The following is a 26,880-nucleotide window of genomic DNA, read 5'->3' on the forward strand; positions in this document are numbered from 1 at the left end:
ACACTTTGTAACGTGCCAAGCAAAATATTGGGCTTTGATAATGACATTCTTTCTTTGTATATGTGGCATTGGGAAATAAGTCAAATTACGATACTTTCAAGTTATGATGTTTGCATTAAGTAACTGATTACATGCTAGGGTCAGAAATTAAAGCTGCAGTAGGTTACTTTTGTAAAAATATATTTTTTACATATTTGTTAAACCTGTCATTATGTCCTGACAGTAGAATATGAGACAGATAATCTGTGAAAAAAATCAAGCTCCTCTGGCTCCTCCCAGTGGTCCTATTGCCATTTGCAGTTACAGACCGCTCCCGGTAAGAAATCAACCAATCAGAGCTGCGGTCCGTAACTTTGTTTGTGTTCAAAATGTAGAAAAATGAACATAATAAGCGAGTACACCATGAATCCATTTTCCAAACCATGTTTTTAGCTTGTCCTGAATCACTAGGGTGCACCTATAATAAGTGTTTATATTCCGACTATTTTAGTTTGCTTTGGGGGTACCGCGGCGGAGTAACCCAGTACCTTTGTGATTCTTCATAGACATAAACAGAGAGAAGTAGTTCCGGCTACGATGTTCTTCCGCAAGACGCAAGCAGTTCTGTTTATTAACCGCTAGAGCGTCAAAAGTTCCCTAAAGGGACAGATCGCCCAAAATTTTTTACTTCTGTCATCATTTACTCACACTTATTTTTGTTCTAAACCTGCATAAGTTCACATAAGCTGAATTGTTTCATAATTTATGGTTTTTCAACATTGACACTGCTATTGAGCCGAACTGAATTAACATTCAATTGTTTCGAGTTGAATAACACAAGTGTCTTTTTAGAGCTGCTTTACAGCAGAATTCGGATTTGTCTCATATTTGGTGAAAAACAATCATAATATTTAATGTTTGGAAATTTTACTTACTAAATTGTTCCCAGTCACATTTTTGAAGTGCAGATCTACACATGGGCCATTTTACTGACAAACTAGGATGAGGAACCTGAAGGAAGCTGGCAATTAACATGCACTGAGACATATTCAGAGATGTGATAAGTTGTGAGAACTTTTAGAGGTAGAAGAAAGGTACAAGCTTAATCTACACGACAGGCTAAAGAAAGGTTATTCTTGGTGTTTTTTCTAAAGAAGTGTCAATGTTTGATACATGATGGCATTCAGGTGAGGGACTTACCTGGAGCGTGGCAGGAACATGGACTCTTTGATGAAGACCGATCCAGAAAGCAGAATGTACCAACATGTGCCAATGTCATCCGGACTGTGTGAGACAGAAAGAGAGAGAAAGATGAAGAGTAATGTCACTCAGACTCCAACAGGAAGCAAAACATGCTTATTTCTAACATGTGGTCTGGTTTCCTGTATGGTTAGAGTAAAAGCAGCTGACACAGACACACGTAACATCAATGCTTAATGTAAACACTCTGTCATCATTTTTTGTTCTGTGATACACTTCTTGCACAAACAAAAGACGACATAATGTGATTCCCAGAGGGAAACAGTGGACAGAGCGATCAAACGGCCAAGCACAAAACACATACCATCTCTCTTTCTCTTATAAGTGATGTTACTGCTTGTTATGTGTGTGTGTGTGTGTGTGTGTAGGAAATAACACACTGACACACAATCCCCCTTAAAACTCCTTTTTTTCAGGTCACAGAGCAGTCAGGAACATTAGACATCATCTGAGGCACGCTGGGCCGACGCCAGAGATGTCCTTCCAGCTCCCGGCGAGCCCCGCTCCATGTCTGCCTCTCCAGTAAGTATTAAAAGTGTAAATGTGAAAATAGGAGCAATCCAATGAGCAGTGGACATCTTGATCACGGAGTCAGAACAGCCGATACACACAGTGCGATAACATGCCCAAAGCAGTGCTGATAGACACTCCTAACATGAAGCAAAGAACCTACCTATATCACGATTGACTGCACACTTCATTATTGCACATTTGAATGTTTTGTCTGCACTGAAATTCCTTGTATATCTTCATCTTATCACACGATTCGCTGGAATTCTCAAATCTGATTGGTCAATCATTTAGAGTGCAACAGTCGGGTTCCTGTCAGAAAAATACTATTTAGTTGAACCACGTTTTAACGATAACTTATAAACATTTAAAAACTAAAAGTTGTTCATCAATGGTACATGCTTGCTAAAAATCCTTTACCTAATGTGGTGTTCTCAGTCAAAAATTACCAGCCTTTCCTCAAGTTCTTGTTACACTATTTTATCACCAAATGGTGGATATTGTTTGTTTTTTTCAACTAAGGTGCATAAATTCAGATCAATAAGTCTTACAATCACTCAGTTAAAAAAAAAAAAAAAGGAAAATTACAGTATTAACCTTTTTTTTATTATTATTAATATAGTACAACAGGAAATGTATAAGCAAATTTTGCAGGCCACAAGTTTAACAAGAATGAAAAAGGAGAAAAGTACAAAAATTTTCTTTTTTTTTTGGATCTTATTTATGACTGAAGGGAGTATCACTGATACCAACTGATGTCTCTAGGAAATTGTTTTCTTTTTCCTAATATTTAAAGAGCCAGTTAGATGAAAATTCTAAGCTTCCTATCACTGTTTATAAGTCCTGTACATTAGGTTTAACCTGTTAAATGTCACCCCGTCCCGTATACGGGACGCCTACGTTGACTATACTATATTACAATCAAATCTAATCTAATCTTGACAAACTATATATCGCTGGAAAGGTCTAAGACTCCCAAATATATATTTTACCAATATTTTTTGTTAAAAAATATGTAGGAAAAGTAATAGATGAATTTATGACAAGAGTGCACTCTCAGAAATCTACATTACAAAAGGAGCTTTGACCTTTGTATAAAAAAAAGACTTCCTGGTTGCCTTTTTCTCTATCAAATTTTAGAAATCATCAGAAGTTATATATCACTTGAAAACATAAAATCTCAAAATTCATCCTTCAAAACCCATTTTAAAATCAGACATTGCATTACCATGTAAATGGCACATCAAAATCATGTTACAAAATGTTTTCAGTCATGAATTATAAAAATTTAGGTTTGTATCATGCACATTCAAGTCTATCTTTAAAAACGTGAGTGACAGTTAACAGGTTAAATCCATCCAAGGTTAAAAAACATTGTAATTTTTTCAAAATATCATTTTAAAATTACCTCAATTCTCAGAGATCCCCAAACGGTTCGCGCGAAGCTGTTCAAAAGATTCAGTTTCATTAGAACCCACCTTTTGGTAGCATACTGTGTTCTGATTGGTCAACTAACATAGTCAGGTTTGATTGGTTGTTCCGCACACACCTCCACGGTAAACTATGCGTTAGCATCTGTTTGGGGTGAATTATGTCTTCTTCCTCTCATCGCGAAACAAACAGTAAAATAAAAAACTTGAACAGTCTCGCTGCTTTTTCTTCTGTGTGGGTGTATTCAAGCCGCGCGCTTCAGTTTGAATCTGAATAGAGCGTTCAGCGCGGGGGCGTGGTCACGAAGGAACACATGAAAAGCAGACATCGCGTTGTTTTCATATGGATTACTTTATCACAGAATATCTGTTTTCGGCAGCACGTGTTTAGTTTTAAAGAAGACATGTCAAACTTTCTATAGATATCTCTCTCATTTCTCTTCGTTGAGTATTCACGGAGTTACACTTCATTTTAATTACGTGTTTGTACATGACGATCAGCGCAGAGAAAGGCTGCAGACAGCACACATACTGATAAGACGCTCGGGAGAAAACAGACACATAACTTCATAATCATACTTCGCTGCTTTGTTGTACTGCTCTGGTATTGTGGTGAAAATGAATTTTAGCCATTGGTTCTTCCGATTTTCATTCTTTGGCAGTGAAAATAAAACAAACTTGCCTTTACAATTAAAAACACACTGTCTTCTCGACATGATGCTATTACACCAACCAGAGCGTCTGTGTCTGTGTGGGGAGGTGGGGCAGGTCAGAGCTTCGTTTCTCTCAAGACGGTAGGCGGAGATTATTATGCAAAGTGTTCCTAGTGACGTACATAGAAATGGGCAAAAGATTTGAAATCTATAACGACTCGTTTCAGCGATTCAGAGTCGACTCCTTACTTTAGAAGCCAATAACTTTATAAATCGTGTACTTTTTGGTTTAATTACTTTGCACATTGTTTACACTGATGGACAGCTACATCATACACTGTAATACAGGTAATTTTTGATTTCCCATCTGTGTGGCTCTTTAACCACTGACTATAGCCATTCAACATTAGAATCAGAGATCTATCAATTTTAACATGTACTCGAGTTTAAAAAAATAATGACTTCTAATTTAAGAGAGCTTAAATGTCTTATTTAGGCAGCCTGTGCCCTTCAGCAAGTAGGAAATATGCAGAAATTGAATAAAGAACACAAAATTCTAAATTAAATATAGATGAATTCCCAAAACTACAAAGTTATTGATTTCCTCCTTTTTTCTTTGATGAACAAACATCACAGCAGCTATTAGGATATTTTGGCTGCTTTAAGAGCATGAACATGGCACAGATCTTTTCTGACCCACTTCAGGTCTCAAAGTCTCTGCTAATGAGCTGACGAGTAGAATCGGGTGTGTTAGATGAGGGAGACTAGTTCTAGTTCTAGTTCTCTCCAGGACAGTTTTGAAAACCACTGCATTTTAGAGACATGTTCTGTAACTTCTATATATCAAATACTTATATACTGTACAGTACATGCACAGTTTGATGGCAGCTTTAATCAACTTTATGGTAACTTCATGACTAAACTGACTATATAATTATGACATTACATGCTAGTAGTTTAATATGAAATTATTTGTGCATTTGTGCATCCAATTGAAGAGCATGTGCTACGAGCACAGGTTGAGAGGACAGGGAAATTTATTTTTAGGTGAAGTTCGAATGTGTGTCAAACTTAATAACGTGTCAAATAAATGCAATTCTTATCAAAAATCAAAGAGACAGAAGCAGCAGTTGTGATTTGGGTGGCCAGCCCTACTGTAGCTCCGCTCCTGCATTAACTGCGTTAAATATTTTTTATGCGTTAAACTGAAAAAAATGTATTGCATGCATTAACACGCTAATTTTGACAGCACTACAATAAACATAAAATGTTTTGATACTCACCATCTTTAAATTAACAGATTTAATCACAATGCTTCATAAGATTGTAGTTCTTTTCCACATTCAAATCAAAATGAGCAAATTTTCAGATTTTCTTTTTTTTTTTTTTTATCAAAGTTTGTATTTTCATGAATCACCTCGGTGCTGGTTGGTTTGGTTCATGGCTTGCAATTCTTTAATAAATTGCAAGCCATGAACCAAATGAATATCCTTATAGAATAAAAACTTCCGGAACCAAGGCCACTGTTCCTAATCTTCTCTTCGTCCATGTAACTCTGTATATTGGAACGCTCAGAAACTGAAACCGGCATCTCCCATTTCACATGGAAAATTTGCACTTAACGCAACTACTGACATCTTGCATGTAGTATTGCAAAAATTTACAATAATATACAGACACACCCAGTCTGAACTCAAATCAGAATTTCATATTCACATACTTATTTGTTGAGTAGCCACTTACATTATCCCTTTTAATCAATGAACATTATTCCATCCATTTAAAAGTCCATGTTTGTTGACAGATTGATTTCTTTATTAAGTACAAAAACACTTCTCCAAACTTCTGGGTGTTTCCCGTTTAAATGAAAATCGCACACACAAATTCTCGCTACATCGTCTCTATAGGACTAATGAGGCAGCTGCTGACTGCTCTCAAACGCAGCACGAGTGCTGCTTGCTTTTTTCGTTCTCCTTCTGCATCGCTCCCTTCATCATTGCCGCTTCCGCTCCCTCTTTTAATCGTTTTTCCCCGAGCGTGCGCAGACAAAAAAGCGAAACACTCAATTATTAATCAGCAGAATGCAGAGAGAGAAGGAGAGAACTGGAATGATGGAGGGTGAGAGACGGAGAGCGTGAGGACGTTCTGCACCATCAACAGAGCAGCGCTGACTGAACTGGGTCACTGAAACACTTCCAACGCTCATCAAATGCTCATCAAGCACACAGCAACAGCCTCCAGCCCCTCAGGAACGACTGGGGAGCAGAAACGAGAGCAGGAAGTCAGGCATGGTTTGGAGTAATATGGACTTAATGCATTCATCCCTGGGAGTTATTTATCTGCTAATCTTCAGTCAACCTAAAAGAAAATTCTTGGTTAAAAGTTTAAAATCCATAGACAAATAATAGGAAATATAATGCTATTAATATTTGTCATAAAAAAGTGGCATGCCTTGTATTAAAGTGTTCATCCCTTTACAAATGCACACCATTGTAGCCACTAGAGATGCATAAAAATAAGGCAGATAACGATCATTTTGTATGGTGCAGACTGAGAGACGCCTGTAGCCTAGTGCATTTCATTAAAGCTGCTAGTTTCACTTTCACTTTAAAATAAATTGTTGTTTACAGTAAATGGCCCTATAATTTTTTTGTTTGTTTTATATTTGCATGCAATAAATCAAAAAAGATTCTCCTAACGTTATACTGTATTTTATTAAAGGTGCACTGTGTAAATTTTAGCAGCATCTAGAGGTTAGGAATTGCAACCAATGGCTCAGTCCCCCACTCCCCCCTCCCTGCAGAGACAGCTGAGAGCAATGAGATTTCTTTACAAAGATAAATCATGGAATTATATTTACTTAATTATTAAATAAATCAATGTTATTGTGAATGTTAATATGTTCATTATTGTGTCAGTCTTTTATTCGCAAAAACAACAAAAGTGATGAAACGCGCTCAGATTTTTTTAAATATTGCATTTCTGTAAATAGATCATTGTAAATATTACGCATTGCACCTTTAACTGTAGCAACAATTACTGATATTTTATATGGCTGTGTATTGTCAAGAATCTGGTGATATAATCACCAGAACACAATACAGGGGTTCCGATGCGATATATTGCGATACTGTAAGCAGGGTGATATATTGGGATATTTCTTATTTTAGGAATTGGATATATTTTTAGGAAAGCTGTCATTAAGAACACAATTCAATTCAAGTTTATTTGTATAGTGCTTCTTACAATACAAATTGTTGCAAAGCAACTTTACAGAAAATTATGTTTCTACGATATTTAGTCGTCGCTTATCAGTGGTGACTGTCACGTTTATGTGCATATGGCAGAAATGTATGGAAAAATCAATTAAAGACATAATCAAACAGACGATGAACACTATTAACAGCATTTATATTGTATGATGCATTCAAACTTGTAGCAAAATTTGGTAGTTCTATATGTTGTAAGAACACACCACCATATGCAAACCTTAGCAATAAGTAAATAAAAATTATTTAACCAGAACACATTGGGATCTGCATTTGCAATAATCAGTCCCTGTAACATTGAAAGTTATTGACCCAGTTTTTGTGCAGTATGAGTAAAGGGTGAGGGTGTTGGGAATTAAAGTGCCTGCAGGGTCCTTTAGTTAAATGTATAATACGTCTAAAATGTATTTTATAAAAAATACTATATATATATATATATATATATATATATATAAATACATATATAAAATCTATATTTTTTTTATAAAAAAAGTGCATACAGGATTCCTAAAGAATCAATTGTAAAACAATAAAACAAAACAATTGTAAAACAATAAAATAAATACAGATGTCAAAACTTACCACTTGGATTTCACAGGTTTTTCATTTTGTATTTATGTTCTGCGTGGAATCACCAAGCCACGACGCGAGCATCGCCACAACTGCACAAAACGCCCCCAAAATGAGAGAAAGGTGCAGCTGCGGCCACGCCGCACAGCGACCCTACTGCCCACCTTACCCCTCCTCACACGAGCAAGCCCCTCTTCCCACGGTCCTGCATTGGACATTACCACACAAGCCTAAATCACAGCACCCTTCATTTTTGTACACCGAACCAGGAACAGGGACAATTCTTTTATCTTCCATTACTAGCAGCGATATTAATGCTAACATTAGTGGTGTGCCCTAATGCTAGTATTTCCTGTTACTCTCACTGCTGTTCAGAGACGAAGAGTGCCATCTAGTGGTTGGGATGTATCCCATGAATCTTGTTTGATTTTTAATGATTAATAATGATTCAAATATCAATATTCCATTTTTGAGAATCGATACAGTATCGCCAAACTAAATATCGCGATACTCATGTGTATCGATATTTTCTTACACCCCTAAAATTTCAGAGTAATTTTGTCAGAAACCATGATTATTGTAAACATTTACAACCAACTTAAATATAAAGAAAAATACACCGCCTTAAATGTTTAAATAATATCTGTTAACAATGACAGCCATTATATATTTCTTGCTAAAACTAAAATAATATAGAAAAATTAAATGAGCTAGTGTATTTGCAAAGTTACTGATATTGTTATAGCAATTATTAGTAATATTTAAGTGACATTATGAAAGTTTTATTGTAAAAAGTTAACAAAATTATAAAATAACCATAAATGCACATTTAAATCAAACAAAGACACAACTATGGTTTGATCCGTGCTGATGTGCCTTCATTTTTGGTCTGAACTGTTTTGTGTGCTCAGAAGCATCCTAACCCTTTAAGACATCTCTGATGGGAGTAGAGAGAGATGTAGAATACATAGAGGGAAACCTTCTCTATAGCAGCTGGTGGCCATGACTGTAGGAGAGAACCCTTCTGCAGAGTTTTTCTCTGTGTGTGTGTGTGTGTGTGTGTGTGTGCATCAGACCAGGGTACAGAATGATGGATCACAGAGGCAACTAGCAAGCAGTACTCCTGCGTGCACACACTCGCATACAGACACACACATACTTTTATGAGAATGTTTTCTAAGAACTCAAAAGTCAACAGCTATTCTTACACACATAAAAGGCATTTATAGTATTTCATTTCTATTGAGGCTGATCAGTGCAAAGATGGTGGGATGACAGCAGCCTTACTAGAGTGTGACAACACAGATGAACACAAAGTCATCTTACTATAGAGCTCAGAGACTGTTCAGTTCTTCAATAATAAATGTTAGTTAAATGGCATTTATTTTTATTTTATGTTTATATATACACACTACCGGTCAAAAATCTTTTATGCTCACCAAGGCTGCATTTACTTGATAAATACAGTAAATAACAGTAATATTGGGAAATATCACGATTTAATGTAACTTTTCTATTTGAATATATTTTAAAATATAATATGCTGTTTTGCTACTGAAGAAATGTTTCTTATTATTGTGACATGAAAGCTTTTATTTTGCAAAGTCCCATTAAATTGATCATTTAAGATATTTATGATTTTAAACGAATATGGTTCAGAGTATAGTATGTATACCAGAAGTATAATATGCATTCATATAAATATAAATATTATTATTTTATTTTTTATAAATATGATTCGATTTTTTAATTTTTTATTATCCATTTTAACCTGGAAATAAACAAAGTTTTAGTGTTGAAAGAAATTAAAAGCAAAATAATAATAATAATAATATAAAGACTATGTTTTTGCACTACTTCTAAGGCACAAACCTGTAACACTGTAGATGTGAACTACTTTGTAAAAAAAAATAATAATAATAAATTCAAATTTCAATCACAATCCAATGATGTTATTGTGATGTATAACAACATGTTCTGTGATAAGCATTGTATTGTCAGATCGAACCCTAATGCTGACATTAAATCAAAAGATAGGACATGCAAAAACTATGCATTTCTGAAATTTCTTGATTTTTACACATCTGATAAGTAATGAAAAACAAAATCTACTATATTGACCACTGGAATATGAATCACAGAAAAATCTATATCAATCATCCACTAAAACAGAATAATTTTGTCTTAATTTATGACTTTGAGGTCTAATTCTTGTTTAAAAGCATTATTAACATAATTATGCGCAAAGTCCCTGAGGTTTTCAACTTAACAAAATTAAAAACTGCTCAAACATTATTTACAGAAAGCAAAAATCAATGTGCCTCAGTAACAACATTAAAACAATTATCAATATTATTTTTAGAAACTCCAGTGATATTTTTGTCCTTCCAACCTGCTCAAAAATAAAGTATATAAAGTGTGTTGTTATAGCATCTCAGAAAGCATGATTTTCAGAGGCTGGTGCTGTTGCGGTGGGAGTGGTTTGTTCCTGAGGGAAATCAGCAGCACACACAAGTCTGAAGATTATTATTAGTGCCGAGCTTTAAAACAGCGAGCTGTCTAATAAAAAAAACAGTGGAGTGAGTCGCTGAGGAACGGCGTCAAGGCTGATGTAGCAGACTCAGTGGATTGTTAGTACTTATATAGTCTGCCACTGGGAGTTTTGAGTAGTCTTTGATGACTTGCATTACTGGGGAAACCTCTATATTTCTGCCGTTCCAAAAGCACCACCTACTGGCAGAGAAGTAATTTGCCTTTTTAATCTGCTGTTTATGCTCAGGCCAATGTGAAGATGGTAAAGTATTTTTATTTTATTTAAACACACATTGACAAGAAGCTAATGTGCCTTCTACAAATCTAAACAATCAAGACAGTAAGATATATGAATATAGGTTTATGTTTTAAATTAAGATAATTATTTATAGCCTACTTTTGTCTTGTTCCTTTTCTTAAACGGTTTAAAGGCTGAGATGTAAAGTTTGAAATTTGATAAAACTTTATTTTATTTTTTTTATCTGTATCTGAACTATGTTGAAATGATGTAAAATGCAGAAAATCCTACAGACACAGAATTGTAAAATACCGATTATAGTAAATGTACATTTTAAACAATTTAATGTACAGGTAGTTAACAACAGCCAATCTAAATTACAGTTCCACCTAAAATTATTGAAGCAAATGGACACACATACAGACAGTCTGGGCAAAATCATTCCAGTACTTTAGTACTGTAGATTTAGTTCTGAACCTAAAGCGGTGCGAAAGGCCCTGTAGTAATGCTCTTCAACGGACATTCTCCTGCTGCCCAAACTCATTAAAGAGCCAGAGTAAGATGAAAATTCTAAGCTTCCTATTACTGTTTATAAGTCCTGTACAATAGGTTTAAATCCATCCAAGGTTAAAAAACATTGTTATTTTGTCAAAATATCATTATAAAATTACCTCAATTCTCAGAGATCCCCAAACGGTTCGCGCGAAGCTGTTCAAAAGATTCAGTTTCCTTAAACCCCACCTTTCGGTAGCATACTGTGTTCTGATTGGTCAACTAACATAGTCAGGTTTGATTGGTTGTTCCGCACACAACTTCATGGTAAACAATGCGTTAGCATCTTTTTGGGGTAAATTATGTCTTATTCCTCTCATCGCGAAGCAAACAGTAAAATAAAAAACTTGAACAGTCTCGCTGCTTTTTCTTCTGTGTGGGTGTATTGAAGTCGCGCGCATCAGTTTGAATCTGAATAGCGCGTTCAGCGCGGGGGCATGGTCACATTAGATATAATGAAGGGAGACGTGAAAAACGGACATCGCGTTGTTTTCATATGGATTATATATGGAGAATATTTTCGGCAGCACTTGTTTAGTTTTAAAGTAGACATGTCAAGCTTTCTATAGATATCTCTCTCATGTCTCTTCGTTGAGTATTCACGGAGTTACACTTCATTTTAATGAAGTGTTTGTAAATGACGATCAGCGCAGAGAAAGGCTGCAGACAGCACACATACTGATAAGACGCTCGGGAGAAAACAAACACATAACTTCATAATCATACTTCGCGTTGTGAAGGTCAGATTTAGGTCAGAGTTCCGTTTCTCCCAAGACGGTAGGCGGAGATTATTATGCAAAGTGTCCCTAGTGACTTACATAGAGATGGGCAAAAGATTTAAAATCTATAACGACTCGTTTCAGCGATTCAAAGTCGACTCCTTACTTTAAAAGCCAATAACTTTATAAATCGTGTACTTTTTGGTTTAATTACTTTGCACATTGTTTACACTGATGGACAGCTACATCATACACTGTAATACAGGTAATTTTTGATTTCCCATCTGTGTGGCTCTTTAATGTTGTTAATCCTGAAAATGCAACTCCAACAATGCATATTCTGGTTCTAAACTTTGAATTCAATTAAGTTTATTTAAACTATTAACAAAAATTTAACTGAAAATGGAATTATTAATTTACACATTTAACAGAAATCTCAAGAAAAGTTTGCTGCCTGTATACAGGTTTTATGTGGCAAAAATAGTTGCCACCCATCATTCTGCTCTTGCCTTTATTTTCTGTCGCAAGTAGGGATGGGCATTCAATTAAATTTTCTTAGTCGATCGTCGGGAGAATTAACGATCGACTATCGATTAATCATTAATATTTTTATAATATAATTAATTATTTAATTTTTATAATTAAAAAATGCAATGAATACAAAAATACAGCGTGTTTTTCCTCGGTGAGACATTTATTACAAGATCGACTTGTGGCAGACAGTTAAACTACATTCAGGCAAACCGAACATATATCCGCGTGCATATGCAGTGCTCTAAAGCAGCGGAACCTGCAGCTGCTAGCAGGCGTTCTTAAACAGAGACCTCATTTGTTCCAAAATAATAATAATGATAAAAGAATCATGTTAAACAATAACATAAAAAAAACATTATAATACTTAGATCTGACAGATTTTGTCAAAATGTAACTCAAAACTATCCAAGCCAGAAGAAAAGGCCAGATATTAGCCTTCCTAACAATTACGCTAACGTAACAAATTATGCTACTTAAAGCCTCATGAAAAATAACTGACTTTAGTAACTAGCATACAACCTCTGCACGAGTCTACGGATTTTTGTTGAGAAATACCGTATAAGCATGTTGACATGATCTGGTGTCAGACGCGACCGCAACCATGGTGACCGTCAGTCCAGCCGCCGAAAACACCCACTCTGAGGGAACTGACGTTGCCGGGATGCACAGGTACATCATTTGAGTCGTGGCCGAGTTGTTCCTAAACACCCCATCGCAATGTTTGCAGTTAACTAGTTCGCTTTTTAAATCAAAATGGTCCCACGCCACACTTTGCCGTGACATCTTCATGATTATTCTCTGAAATCAAAACGGAAGATCACAGATAACCGAGTAGGGTGTCAAATATTGCACCCTGGTGGTAAAATATTTAATTGCTGCCACACAGTGAAATTCATTTAATTGCTTCAAGACTCGCACTACGCAACGCAACCTGCATTAGATTAAAAAAATGCTTTCGATTAATCGATAACAAATGAACATGATCGAGAAAAATCTTAACGATCAATTATCGATCGTCAATTAATCATGCCCATCCCTAGTCGCAAGCCATGCCCGTGACATGATGCAACGGACCCACAATTCAGTTTGGCACCTATTAAAAGTTAATGAGATTAAACTGTAGCACATATTACATAGCATCAACTGGCCTAAACATGACCCAATTCGGCAGCAGTAATTAACAGTACATGGCAGCTACTTTCCACTTTTACACAGGCACAATAGTCTAGATGGTATCAGAGACGATGAGTAAATGAGACGTTGCCCTTTATGGACAAGGAGCAGTGACCCGTGGAGGGAAGCACACACACTTCTTCCTCCAGACGAAAAGAAGAATGGAGTGTGAAATTGGAAGGGAGTGTCTGGGTCCACCCAAGGGAATTTATATTTGTTTGAGCGTGTGTGTGTGAGTGTGTTAGGCTACAGGACCAAAAAAGCAAGAAGTGTTGGGCGTCAGACAATGCCAAAACAAACTTCAAACCGAGTCAAGAGGATACAAGTGAGGACTTTTTAAAAACACACATGCCATGCTCTTCAGATGAAGGGCGAATCTAAAGTGGGTCAGTGTGTCTTAGATGTTGTAGATCAATAGCTGTGTGTGTGTGTATCACCCAGAAACCCTGTATTCCTCATAATGCCATTTTCAGCTACTTGAATACTCATTATAACGCAACAAAAGGCTCATGCAGCGCTGAATATAACACTTTTGCTTCAGAGAGTTCATATCTCACCTTTGTAATTTGATAAGCCTTCTCAAAAGCAGGCTATATTTATCATCACTTCTGGAGAGGCACGATGTTTGAAGATTATTTGTGTTTATGCGTCGCACATCCTACAAAGGCTTACAGAAGCATAATGGAAATAAACAAAAAGAAATTGGATGGAAAGCATGGTTGTTACTCACTAATAGAGCACTTCATTGGCTTCGTGTCTTTCGTAGCGGACGCTTTCACACATTATCCTGAAAAAAAGAGGACAGGAGAGAGAGAGAGAGAGAGAGAACCATTAATCAGTGACATATCTAAACGTAATGGTTCCAAAAGAATCAATGAACCTCATATTTTTGTCTGCGATTATTAAAAACCCTGCTGTGAAACCAAAATGGATTTCAGGACCATAAGTCTTGTAGGTATTCAGGTTCTGGTTGGCATTGTGTTGGAAAAGAAAAACAATGGAGACCGCCTGTTGTTAAGAACAGCAAGGACAAAACCAAACTGTTTGTGCATGACATATTTCAGTGTTGGTTTACCCCAGAAGTGCTGTTTAAGCAAACTCGGATGTAAACCTCACAGAACAAATCGTTCCAAAGGACAAAAACATTCTTCAAAAGACATTCCTGAAAGTTCAGCTCAGTTGGAGGGTAAAGAGTCAACCAGGTCCATCTGACACATTCCTGAAGATGTGTGCGGACCACTGAAGGGGTGTTGGAGGGTCAGGTAGGGTTTGGAATGTTCTAGAACTCTGTGGTCGAGTAGCAAAGTAGTTTTTTACCCCCCAAATACACACGTCCAAATGTGTATAAATGTAATGACATGAAAACAAAGAGATTTTAGCTGACGATGCAAATACCTAAAGACTAAAATAATTAATGTTATTAATAGCATTAATATTTTAACTTGCAAAATAAATAAAAAATAGACATATAATTGGTCAAATATTAACACGAGTGGATAACACAACTAAAAAGAGCGGTCCAAAACTGCTATTTTTAAAAAGAACGAAATAATTGCTCACAAATTATAAAAAGAACAAATATTTTACTGGGTTTTGTTATACTTGCAAAACAAACTAAAATAAAAAATAATAATATAAAATTGCTATCTGCACCATCCACCACCTGCTCGCCCCTTGAAAACATCTGTGCATTTTTCCATCCATTTATCAAATCCTTCCTTCAGTTTTACCTCAGCTGGTGTTCCCGAAGGTTGGACAGCGCCTCCATTCCATGCAAGTAGGAATATACAATCTCCAGGTCCTGCAGGTAAGAAGAGGAAGAAAGAGAAAAGATCAAAGTCTATTCATCTGCACTATTCAAAAGCACACGCTCTCCCACAATTCCCAGCGCAGGCTGAGAAGCCTTTTATATTGCATTGAAAAGAGTGGTACAGAAAATGGCACTGCTGAAACACATGGAGAAATGCAGTTACAGAAACAAAAATGGACATTATATATATGTACAATGCAAACTACTGAACAGAGAGAGTCTTGCTTGAGCTGTAAGTGGTTCTTGAGACAAACCGGTCACAGTGTGCATGTGTCTGAGGCCGAGCACACAGCGGGCCCTGTCCCCTTCCACGCGCACAAGACCACTGACGCCAGAACTGGGCCGCCTTTGTGCTCACAAAGGCATGCTGGGATAGTGATGAGGACAAAAGAGGTTCTGTGCTCACACACAGAAGCATTTGATTATGAACTGAGAGACCCTGTGTGACAAGGAACACAAATGCAAACACGCAGCTCGCCAAACATTTGCCTTCTGATATAGCACAAGTAAACCTCTGCTTCCTTGTTTTCCTATTAAGACTAAAGGATTGTTTCCTAAATAAGAACCGAAATGAAAGAAAGAGAAAAGACACGGCTGTATGGTTGGGTTAGATTTGGCCAGAACAGAATAGATCATATTTCTGGTCATTTGTTAGTACATATGCTGAGATGCAGATCCAGACCTGATAGGAGTTAAAGTACTAACTCTAAGGTTAAACAACAAAGCATCTTAAATGTCGTCTTGTGGGCTCTATTTTTTTTAAGAGGGTGGGTGACCCTAAATTGTCCCTTATACAAAGGTTACAGAGGGCAAGGTCACATGGACAAACTGTACTGGAATCTAATGGTGACCTCCATCTTTTGTAGCATCAAAAGAGGCGGAAGAGAAAATTACTTAAAGTTTTGTCACCTCCTGCTGTTAAAAGCAGAACACTGCATGAGGCATTGAGAGAAATTATGAAGAAATAATTAGATCTAAAAAAAATTATATAATACATTATAATTATTATTATTTAGTAACACTTAAGTGTTAATTTTTCAAAATTGAGATGTATACATCATCTAAAGGCTGAATAAATAAACTTTCTGATGATGTATGGTTTATTAGGATATGACAATATTTGGCCGAGATACAACTATTTGAAAATCAGGAATCTGAGGGTTTAAAATAAAAAAAAAAAAAAAATACTGAGAAAATCATCTTTACATTTGTCCAAATGAATTCTTAGCTATGCATATTACTAATCAAAAATTAAGTTTTGATACATTTACGGTAGGGAATTTACAAAATATCTTCATGGAACAGGATCTTTACTTAATATCCTAATGATTTTTGGCATAAAATAAAAACCTATCATTTTGACCCATACAATGTTTTTTGGGCTATTGCTACAAATATACCCCATTGACTTAAGACTGGTTTTGTGGTCCAAGGTCACACATATATAACAAAAAAAAAAAATAATGTGAAAAATGAATCATAGAAAAATATTTGGATAGTGCAAAGAAGAGCTTATCAAATTTTGGGGAGTTAGGGTTGTTCTGCTAAGAAACGTAATAGCACATCTCCCTTCAACAAAGCCAAATCATTTGATGCATCATTTATAACTGTAGCGCAAACGGTGTGGCACGTTATGCGTTACATTTAATGCTTAACAGTTTGTCCAAAACCATAATCCTAAAATGAGCATCAGTAATGGTGATGCTTGCTTTAACAGACAAAAAAAGAAAAAGAAATTAAAGCTGCAAGCAGCGATGAACGGGCCCTCGCACACGGGCTCACCGGCAGCGAGTGGCTTTAGTAAATAGGTGAACGGTGAGAAACATGCATTTAAACTCATAAATATAAGTGGAATATATCAAAGTTTACTCCATATTTGTGCCAATATTTGTGTTGCCAGCAGGTGGTGCTCTCATTATAATGGACTATTGGCCTTCAGATGTGTTCAGGGCAGGACTCTTATCGAACATGTGAAGTTTGGGGAAGATCGAACAAATTATGCCTGAGTTACAACAACTTCTCTTGCTGTGGCGAGACATCAAAAGTTGTCATGACGCCATGGACATGCCCTTTAACAAAAACTCAAGATCTCCACAAGTTAACATTGCACAGGCCTTTAGATTAGACTGACTACAAAAAATACATTAATCTCAAAAAAATTCTAGGAGTAGTTTGTCACAGCATACAACATGTCACTTCCTGTTGCCAGCAGGTGGCGCTATGACTATAACTGAATATGGGCATGTAGATCTGTTAAGGGCAGAAGTCTTATCTAACATGTGAAGTTTGGGGCAGATTGGACATTGTAAGTCTGAGTAACAGCAACTTCCTTTTTCATGGCGAAACATCGAATTTTGTCAGGCCGCCATGGACACGCCCTTTAACGAAACCTCAAAATCTTCGCAATTTAACATCGCAAACGCCTTTAGATTTAACTGACCAAGTTTGGTGTTGATCTGAATATATCTCTAGGAGTAGTTTGTCAAAGTACAACCCCTGAAAATGGCAAAAACAATGCCAATTTTGCAGAGAAAATTCTAAATAACCGACTTCCTGATGGGATTCGGATTTCGTAACATAGGACTTTTTTGTAGGTATTTGTGTGTTACATGTGTGTACCGATTTTTGTACATGTACGTGAAAAATAGCTCGAGGCGCACTCCATTGAATGTGCATATGCACTCCGTTTAAAGTTTATAGGTGGCGCTATCGAGCCATTTTGCCACACCCAATGGAATATTGGCCTTCAGATCTGTTCAGGCCATGACCCTTATCACACATGTGAAGTTTGGGCAAGATCGGACACTTTATGCCTGAGTTATAACATCTTTTATTCCCATGACGAGACATAGAACTTCGTCACGGCGCCATGGACACGCCTTTTAACAAAAACTCAAGATCTTCACAACTAAACATCACACAGGTCTTTAGATTAGACTGACCACAAAAAAGACATTGATGTCATAAAATTTCTAGAAATAGTCTGTCACAGTGTAAAATATGTCACTTCCTGTTGCCAATAGGTGGCGCTATGACTATAACTGAATATGGGCATGTAGATCTGTTCAGGTCAAGAGTCTTATCCAACATGTGAAGTTTGTGGCAGATTGGACATTGTATGTCTGAGTTACAGCAACTTCCTTTTTCATGGCGAAACATCGAAATTTGTCAGGCCACCATGGACACGCCCTTTAACAAAACCTCAAGTCCTTCGCAATTTAACATCGCAAATGGCTTTAGATTACACTGACCAAGTTTGGTGTTGATCTGAATAAATCTCTAGGAGGAGTTCGTTAAAGTACAACCCCTGAAAATGGCAAAAACAACAAGAATTTTGCAGGGAAAATTCAAAATAACCGACTTCCTGTTGGGATTCGGATTTCGTACCAAGAGACTTTTTTGTAGATATTGGTGAGTTACATGTGTGTACCAATTTTTGTACATGTACGTGAAACATAGCTCGAGGCACACTCCGTTGAAAGTGTATAGGTGGCGCTATCGAGCCATTCTGCCACACCCGGTGGAATATTGGCCTGCAGATCTGTTCAGGTCAGGACTCTTATCACACATGTGAAGTTTGGGGAAGATCGGACATTTTATGCCTGAGTTATAACATCTTTTAATCACATGGTGAGACATCGAACTTCGTCATGGTGCCGTGGACACGCCTTTTAACGAAAACCCAAGATCTTCACAATTGAACATCGCACAGGCCTTTAGATTAGACTGACCACAAAAAAGACATTGATGTCAAAAAATTTCTAGGAGTAGTTTGTCACAGCGTAAAATATGACACTTCCTGTTGCCAATAGGTGGCGCTATGACTATAACTGAATATGGGCATGTCAATCTGTTCAGGTTCAGAGTTTCATCAAACATGTGAAGTTTGGGGCAGATTGGACATTGTATGTGTGAGTTATAGCAACTTCATTTTTCATGGCGAATCATCGAAATTCGCCAGGCCGCCACGGACACGCCCTTCAACGAAAACTCAAGATCTTCGCAATTTAATGTCGCAAAGGCCTTTAGATTAGGCATACCAAATTTGGTGTTGATTTGAAGAAATCTCTAGGAGGAGTTCGTTAAAATACAACACATGGAAATGACCAAAATTACACAAAATTTGCTCATAATATTAAAAATAACCGACTTCCTGTTGGGTTTAGAATTTTGCTCCAAGAGTCTTTTTTGTAGGTATTGGTGTGTTACATATGTGTGCCAATTTTCGTGCATGTACGTGAAGCATAGCTGGAAGGCTGTTGATTTTCTTAGTATAGGTGGCGCTGTCGAGCCATTTTGCCACACCCTCTTCTGAATCCTATGTCAGACGAAAATTTTCACCAGGTTTGACGCGTGTGCAAAGTTTCATGACTTTTTGAGCATGTTAAAGCCCTCAAAAATGCGATTCATTCGGGAGAAGAAGAAGAAGAAGAATAATAATAATAATAATTAAAGCTGCAAGCAGCGATGAACGGGCCCTCGCACCCGGGCTCACCGCAATCGTGTGGCTTTAGTAAAAAGGTGAAGGTGAGAAATATGCATTTCAAATCGTAAATATAAATGGAATATGTCAAAGTAATTTATATTTGCCAGTTTTCCTGTTGCCAATAGGTGGCGCTATCATTATAATGGATTATTGGCCTTCAGATGTGTTCAGGCCAGGAGTCTTATCGAACATGTGTAGTTTGGGGAATATCAAACATTTCATGCCTGAGTTACAACAACTTCTTATTTCTTGGAGTAGTTCTTTGCAGTGTAAAACATGACACTTCCTGTTGCCAGCAGGTGGCGCTATGACTATGATTGAATATGGGCATGTAGATCTGTTAAGGGCAGAATTCTTATCTAACATGTGAAGTTTGAGGCAGATTGGACATTCTATGTCTGAGTTACAGCAACTTCCTGTTTCATGGCGAAACATCGAAATTTGTCAGGCCGCCATCGACACGCCTTTTAATGAAACCTCAAGATCTTCGCAATTTAACATTGCAAAGGCCTTTAGATTTAACTGACCAAGTTTGGTGTTGATCTGAATAAATCTCTAGGATGAGTTCGTTAAAGTACAACCCCTGAAAATGGCAAAAACAATGCCAATTTTGCAGAGAAAATTCTAAATAACCGACTTCCTGATGGGATTCGGATTTCGTAACATGGGACTTTTTTGTAGGTATTGGTGTGTTACATGTGTGTACCGACTTTTGTACATGTACGTGAAAAATAGCTCGAGGCGCACTCCATTGAATGTGCATATGCACTCCGTTGAAAGTTTATAGGTGGCGCTATCGAGCCATTTTGCCACACCCAATGGAATATTGGCCTTCAGATCTGTTCAGGACATGACCCTTATCACACATGTGAAGTTTGGGCAAGATCGGACACTTTATGCCTGAGTTATAACATCTTTTATTCCCATGACGAGACATCGAACTTCGTCACGGCGCCATGGACACGCCTTTTAACAAAAACTCAAGATCTTCACAACTAAACATCACACAGGTCTTTAGATTAGACTGACCACAAAAAAGACATTGATGTCATAAAATTTCTAGAAATAGTCTGTCACAGTGTAAAATATGTCACTTCCTGTTGCCAATAGGTGGCGCTATGACTATAACTGAATATGGGCATGTAGATCTGTTCAGGTCAAGAGTCTTATCCAACATGTGAAGTTTGGGGCAGATTGGACATTGTATGTCTGAGTTACAGCAACTTCCTTTTTCATGGCGAAACATCGAAATTTGTCAGGCCGCCATGGACACGCCCTTCAACGAAACCTCAAGTCCTTCGCAATTTAACATCGCAAATGGCTTTAGATTACACTGACCAAGTTTGGTGTTGATCTGAATAAATCTCTAGGAGGAGTTCGTTAAAGTACAACCCCTGAAAATGGCAAAAACAACATCAATTTTGCAGGGAAAATTCTAAATAACCGACTTCCTGTTGGGATTCGGATTTCGTACCAAGAGACTTTTTTGTAGATGTTGGTGAGTTACATGTGTGTACCAATTTTTGTACATGTACGTGAAACATAGCTCGAGGCACACTCCGTTGAAAGTGTATAGGTGGCGCTATCGAGCCATTCTGCCACACCCCGTGGAATATTGGCCTGCAGATCTGTTCAGGTCAGGACTCTTATCACACATCTGAAGTTTGGGGAAGATCGGACATTTTATGCCTGAGTTATAACATCTTTTATTCACATGGCGAGACATCGAACTTCGTCACGGCGCCATGGACACGCCTTTTAACGAAAACTCAAGATCTTCACAACTGAACATCGCACAGGCCTTTAGATTAGACTGACCACAAAAAAGACATTGATGTCAAAAAATTTCTATGAGTAGTTCGTCACAGTGTAAAATATGACACTTCCTGTTGCCAATAGGTGGCGCTATGACTATAACTGAATATGGGCATGTCAATCTGTTCAGGTTCAGAGTTTCATCAAACATGTGAAGTTTGGGGCAGATTGGACATTGTATGTGTGAGTTATAGCAACTTCATTTTTCATGGCGAATCATCGAAATTCGCCAGGCCGCCACGGACACGCCCTTCAACGAAAACTCAAGATCTTCGCAATTTAATGTCGCAAAGGCCTTTAAATTAGGCATACCAAATTTGGTGTTGATTTGAAGAAATCTCTAGGAGGAGTTCGTTAAAATACAACACATGGAAATGACCAAAATTACACAAAATTTGCTCATAATATTAGAAATAACCGACTTCCTGTTGGGTTTAGAATTTTGCTCCAAGAGTCTTTTTTGTAGGTATTGGTGTGTTACATATGTGTGCCAATTTTCGTGCATGTACGTGAAGCATAGCTGGAAGGCTGTTGATTTTCTTAGTATAGGTGGCGCTGTCGAGCCATTTTGCCACACCCTCTTCTGAATCCTATATCAGACGAAAATTTTCACCAGGTTTGACGCGTGTGCAAAGTTTCATGACTTTTTGAGCATGTTAAAGCCCTCAAAAATGCGATTCATTCGGGAGAAGAAGAAGAAGAATAATAATAATAATAATAATTAAAGCTGCAAGCAGCGATGAACGGGCCCTCGCACCCGGGCTCACCGCAATCGTGTGGCTTTAGTAAAAAGGTGAAGGTGAGAAATATGCATTTCAAATCGTTAATATAAGTGGAATATGTCAAAGTCACTTATATGTGCCAATTTTCCTGTTGCCAATAGGTGGCGCTATCATTATAATGGAATATTGGCCTTCAGATGTGTTCAGGCTATGAGTCTTATCGAGCATGTGAAGTTTGGGGAATATCGAACATTTTAAGCCTGAGTTACAACAACTTCTCTTGCTGTGGCGAGACATCAAATTTTGTCATGGCGCCATAGACACGCCCTTTAACAAAGTCTAAAGATCTCCACAATTTAACATTGCAAAGACCTTTAGATTAGACTGACCAAAATAAAATTTTGATGTCATAAAATTTCTAGGAGTAGTTCTTTGCAGTGTAAAACATGACACTTCCTGTTGCCAGCAGGTGGCGCTATGACTATGATTGAATATGGGCATGTAGATCTGTTAAGGGCAGAAGTCTTATCTAACATGTGAAGTTTGAGGCAGATTGGACATTGTATGTCTGAGTTACAGCAACTTCCTTTTTCATGGCGAAACATCGAAATTTGTCAGGCCGCCATGGACACGCCCTTTAACGAAACCTCAAGATCTTCGCAATTTAACATCACAAAGGGCTTAAGATTACACTGACCAAGTTTGGTGTTGATTTGAATAAATCTCTAGGAGGAGTTCGTTAAAGTACAACCCCTGAAAATGGCAAAAACAACACCAATTTTGCAGGGAAAATTCAAAATAACCAACTTCCTGTTGGGATTCGCATTTCGTACCAAGGGACTTTTTTGTAGCTATTGGTGTGTTACATATGTGTACCGATTTTCATACATGTACGTGACACGTAGCTCGAAGCGCACTCCATTGAAAGTGTATAGGTGGCGCTATCGAGCCATTTTGCCACACCCAATGGAATATTGGCCTTCAGATGTGTTCAGGCAAGGACTCTAATCACACCTGTGAAGTTTGGTCAAGATCTGATATTTTATGCCTGAGTTACAACAACTTCTACTACCATGGCGAGACATCGAACTTTGTCACGGCGCCATGGACACGCCTTCTAATGAAAACTCAAGATCTTCATAATTTAACATTACACAGGCCTTTAGATTAGACTGACCACAAAAAACACATTAATGTCATAACATTTCTAGGAGTAGTTCTTCGCAGCATAAAATATGACACTTCCTGTTGCCAATAGGTGGCGCTATGACTATAACTGAATATGGTCATGTCAAACTGTTCAGGTCAGGAGTCTCATCAAACATGTGAAGTTTGGGGCAGATTGGTCATTGTATGTCTGAGTTATAGCAACTTCCTGTTTCATGGCGAATCATCGAAATTCACCAGGCCGCCACACACAGGCCCTTCAACGAAAACTCAAAAGCTTCGCAATTTAACATCGCAAAGGCCTTTAGATTAGGCATACCAAATTTGGTGTTGATCTGAATTAATCTCTAGGAGGAGTTCGTTAAAATGCAACGCATGGAAATGACAAAAATGACACAAAATTTGCTCATATTATTAGAAATAACCGACTTCCTGTTGGGTTTCGGATTTTGCTCCAAGAGACTTTTTTGTAGGTATTGGAGAGTTACATGTGTAAACCGATTTTCATACATGTACATGAAACGTAGCTCGAGGCGCACACCGTTGAACGGGTATAGGTGGCGCTGTTGAGCCATTTTGCCACACCCACTTCTGAAACCCATATCAGACGTAAATTTTCGCCAGTTCTGAGGTGTGTGCAAAGTTTCATGACTTTTTGAGCATGTTTAGGCCCCCAAAAATGCGATTCATTTTGGAGAAGAAGAATAATAATAATAATAATAATAATAAACGGAGCAGATACAAGAGGGTCCTCACACCATCGGTGCTCGGGCCCTAATAAACAAAGCAGATACAAGAGGGTCCTCACACCATCGGTGCTCGGGCCCTAATAATAATAAACAAAGCAGATACAAGAGGGTCCTCACACCATCGGTGCTCGGGCCCTAAAAAAAAGAACAATAAGATTGTGACAGTGACAAAGGACCTCCTGGCTGGCGTGCACTACACACATCCTCCACTAGATGTCAGGCTGCTGTAAGAGTTCATTGATTCGTGTCCAGCTCTTTCTTCTCTTCTTGTCGCCTCTACTGGCTGGAATGAAGCTCTACCAGAACACTGTGGCTTTCTTTATCCCCCCTCAAATATTACTAAATTCAACATGGAAAGAATGTGCAGAACCCCATTTCTTCAGTCCCAGTGTCCCCATGAGGGGGTTTCACTCATTTATTCTCTGTCTCTGCCAGGAGTTCATAATGAGACCACTACAACTCTGTTCTAAATGAGTAGGAATAGTTTTGAACTAACAAATATGAAAAGACGATTTTGAAGTAATGTCATTTATTGCTATTTTTCATCAGTTTAACATGATGAAATCCTAATTAATTCTGAAATTAAAACATACAAAATATTTAGCATTTTTATTGTCAACTAAAACTATTTAAAAAACTTTAATTGAAATGCATAAAAAAAAATAATAAAAGCAAAAAAGATGCACTCTATAAAAAAAATATGTAAAAACTGGGTACAATGTACTTCATTAATATGCAATAATTTTTTACCTGTGTTTTACCTACTTTTGCTAATTGTGTTTCACTTAACAGATTATTGCCTGGCAGATTATTAATATTATTATTATTAATTAATTTATTTATTTTTAACAGTCCATAAAAAATGTTATTTAAATTATATATAACATTTATATTACCTATAAATATAAAAAAAGTAATATAAATTACAAATGCACATAAAACTACTAAAATGTTGACAAATTTAAATGAAATGGGAAAAAGAAAAAAATTATTAATTATATACTACAATATTAAATAAGTAACACTAAAATAACATTGTATAATGATATTTTTTAGAATTAACTATCCAACAAAATGGGAGTGGCATCATAAATAATAATAAATAATAAAAAATAAAAAGCATCATTATTACTATTGCCATAATAAGCAAAAGGTCTTGATGCTGGGTCTGAATCATTCACACATAGTGGGCACTGTTTACACACAAAGAAAAAGGGTGAACTGAGAATCTGGATGAATTACCACTACAAAAACCACACATTTTTTGTTTCTTTCGACAAAAGGCTGAGCCTCTGGCACAATTTTCCAACAGATGCCAGGTTCAGAGTTAAACGCCAGGTTTTTTGCATACACTTTGTCCTCTCTTTCATAGTGACTACTTTCTCCCAGAGTGCTTCGTGACAAAGGTACCATTGTGTTTTGTGATTGGGCAAACACAATATGTGAAGCCCAGGGCACTCAGTTAATTAGGTAACTCTCGTGGGAGTCAGTGGGTTCCGTGGAAACAAGCTGAGCGACAAATACAGCTGAGACCAGGTAGAGCAGGAATGATGAAAGCAAACAACAGTAGCTGTCTAGCAGCAGCGGCTTGACTAAACCCTTCACGAAACACAATGAACAGAGCCATGAGACTGTACCTGTGAAGCCTATCCGAAGTGTTCTGCACACATCACAAAAGAAGCTCAGATATAATACAGCAAATATGAGCAGAAGTCCTTGGCATGACAACAATGACAACAGAGACCCTATCTTTTCCAAATTGTAGACATTTTGTCAGTTTTTACAAAAATAACCAGTTCAAAATAATGCTTCATATAATTCTGTATGATAGTTATTGCATCTCTTCTCACACACACACACACACACACACACACACACACACACACACACACACACACACACACACACACACACACACACACACACACACACACACACATATATATATATATATATATATATATATATATATATATATATATATATATATTTTTTTTTTTTTTTTTTTTTTTTTTACTTCAGTATGGAATGAATAGAACATTTTGAGGTTTTTTGCACTGGAAACATATTAGAAATGTTTATATTAACATTATACAATATGGCTTCAGAAGAATAAAATAAAAATATTTTAAATACATTCAATATATTTTTATATAATTGCATTGTATTATTTTATCGTAGTTTGTAGAAATAGTAAAATATAGTATATAGTAAGATATTAGGGGTGGGCGATATCTCGATATTTAAAATATATCGAGATATTTTTTAAACACGATATGGATTTTGACATATCGTATATATCGATATGTTGTTTATATTTAATTCTGATTCCGCCACTTTGCTTCTTTGCCTTCTCTGTGCTGTGCTCGCCCCCGCCTCCTTGCTTTTGTCCCCACTCCCTTCGCATGTATAGAACTAGTCTAAAAAACAAAGTCTAAAAACAAAAGGACAACTGGCTCCATTATATGGAGATACTTCGGTTTTAAGGCGTAGGACGAACAGAAGGCAGCTGTCTAACGTAGGGCCCAATGATTTCCGCGATGCAGAAAACGCGGACGGAATCCAGTCATAAAAACGGTATTTACAGTTTAACGCGGAATGTCACGGAATTGGTTAAATTTTGAATGAATTATCAAAAGTAGTTCATGCACTTAAATCAAATCGCGATATAGACTAATATCTGCAAATATTAACCCAGAAAAGTCTATTTAA

The 26,880-nt window shown here is 37.0% G+C and overlaps 1 protein-coding gene across 7 annotated transcripts in view; it reads right to left on the minus strand.

The window, feature by feature from the left end:
• Positions 1-26,880, minus strand: part of LOC113057582 (rap guanine nucleotide exchange factor 2-like) — a 103,732-nt gene that overhangs the window by 53,940 nt on the left and 22,912 nt on the right. For all 7 annotated transcript variants that reach the window (XM_026224989.1, XM_026224987.1, XM_026224991.1 and 4 more), the window contains exons 2-4: positions 15,150-15,220; positions 14,150-14,206; positions 1,180-1,263 (exon numbers count right to left, since the gene is read on the minus strand). In XM_026224989.1, the coding sequence (XP_026080774.1) occupies positions 1,180-1,263; positions 14,150-14,206; positions 15,150-15,220 (212 nt within the window). The remainder of the gene's footprint in view (positions 1-1,179; positions 1,264-14,149; positions 14,207-15,149; positions 15,221-26,880) is intronic.

Source organism: Carassius auratus, chromosome 39 (assembly GCF_003368295.1).
Source record: "Carassius auratus strain Wakin chromosome 39, ASM336829v1, whole genome shotgun sequence".
NCBI lineage: Eukaryota > Metazoa > Chordata > Actinopteri > Cypriniformes > Cyprinidae > Carassius > Carassius auratus.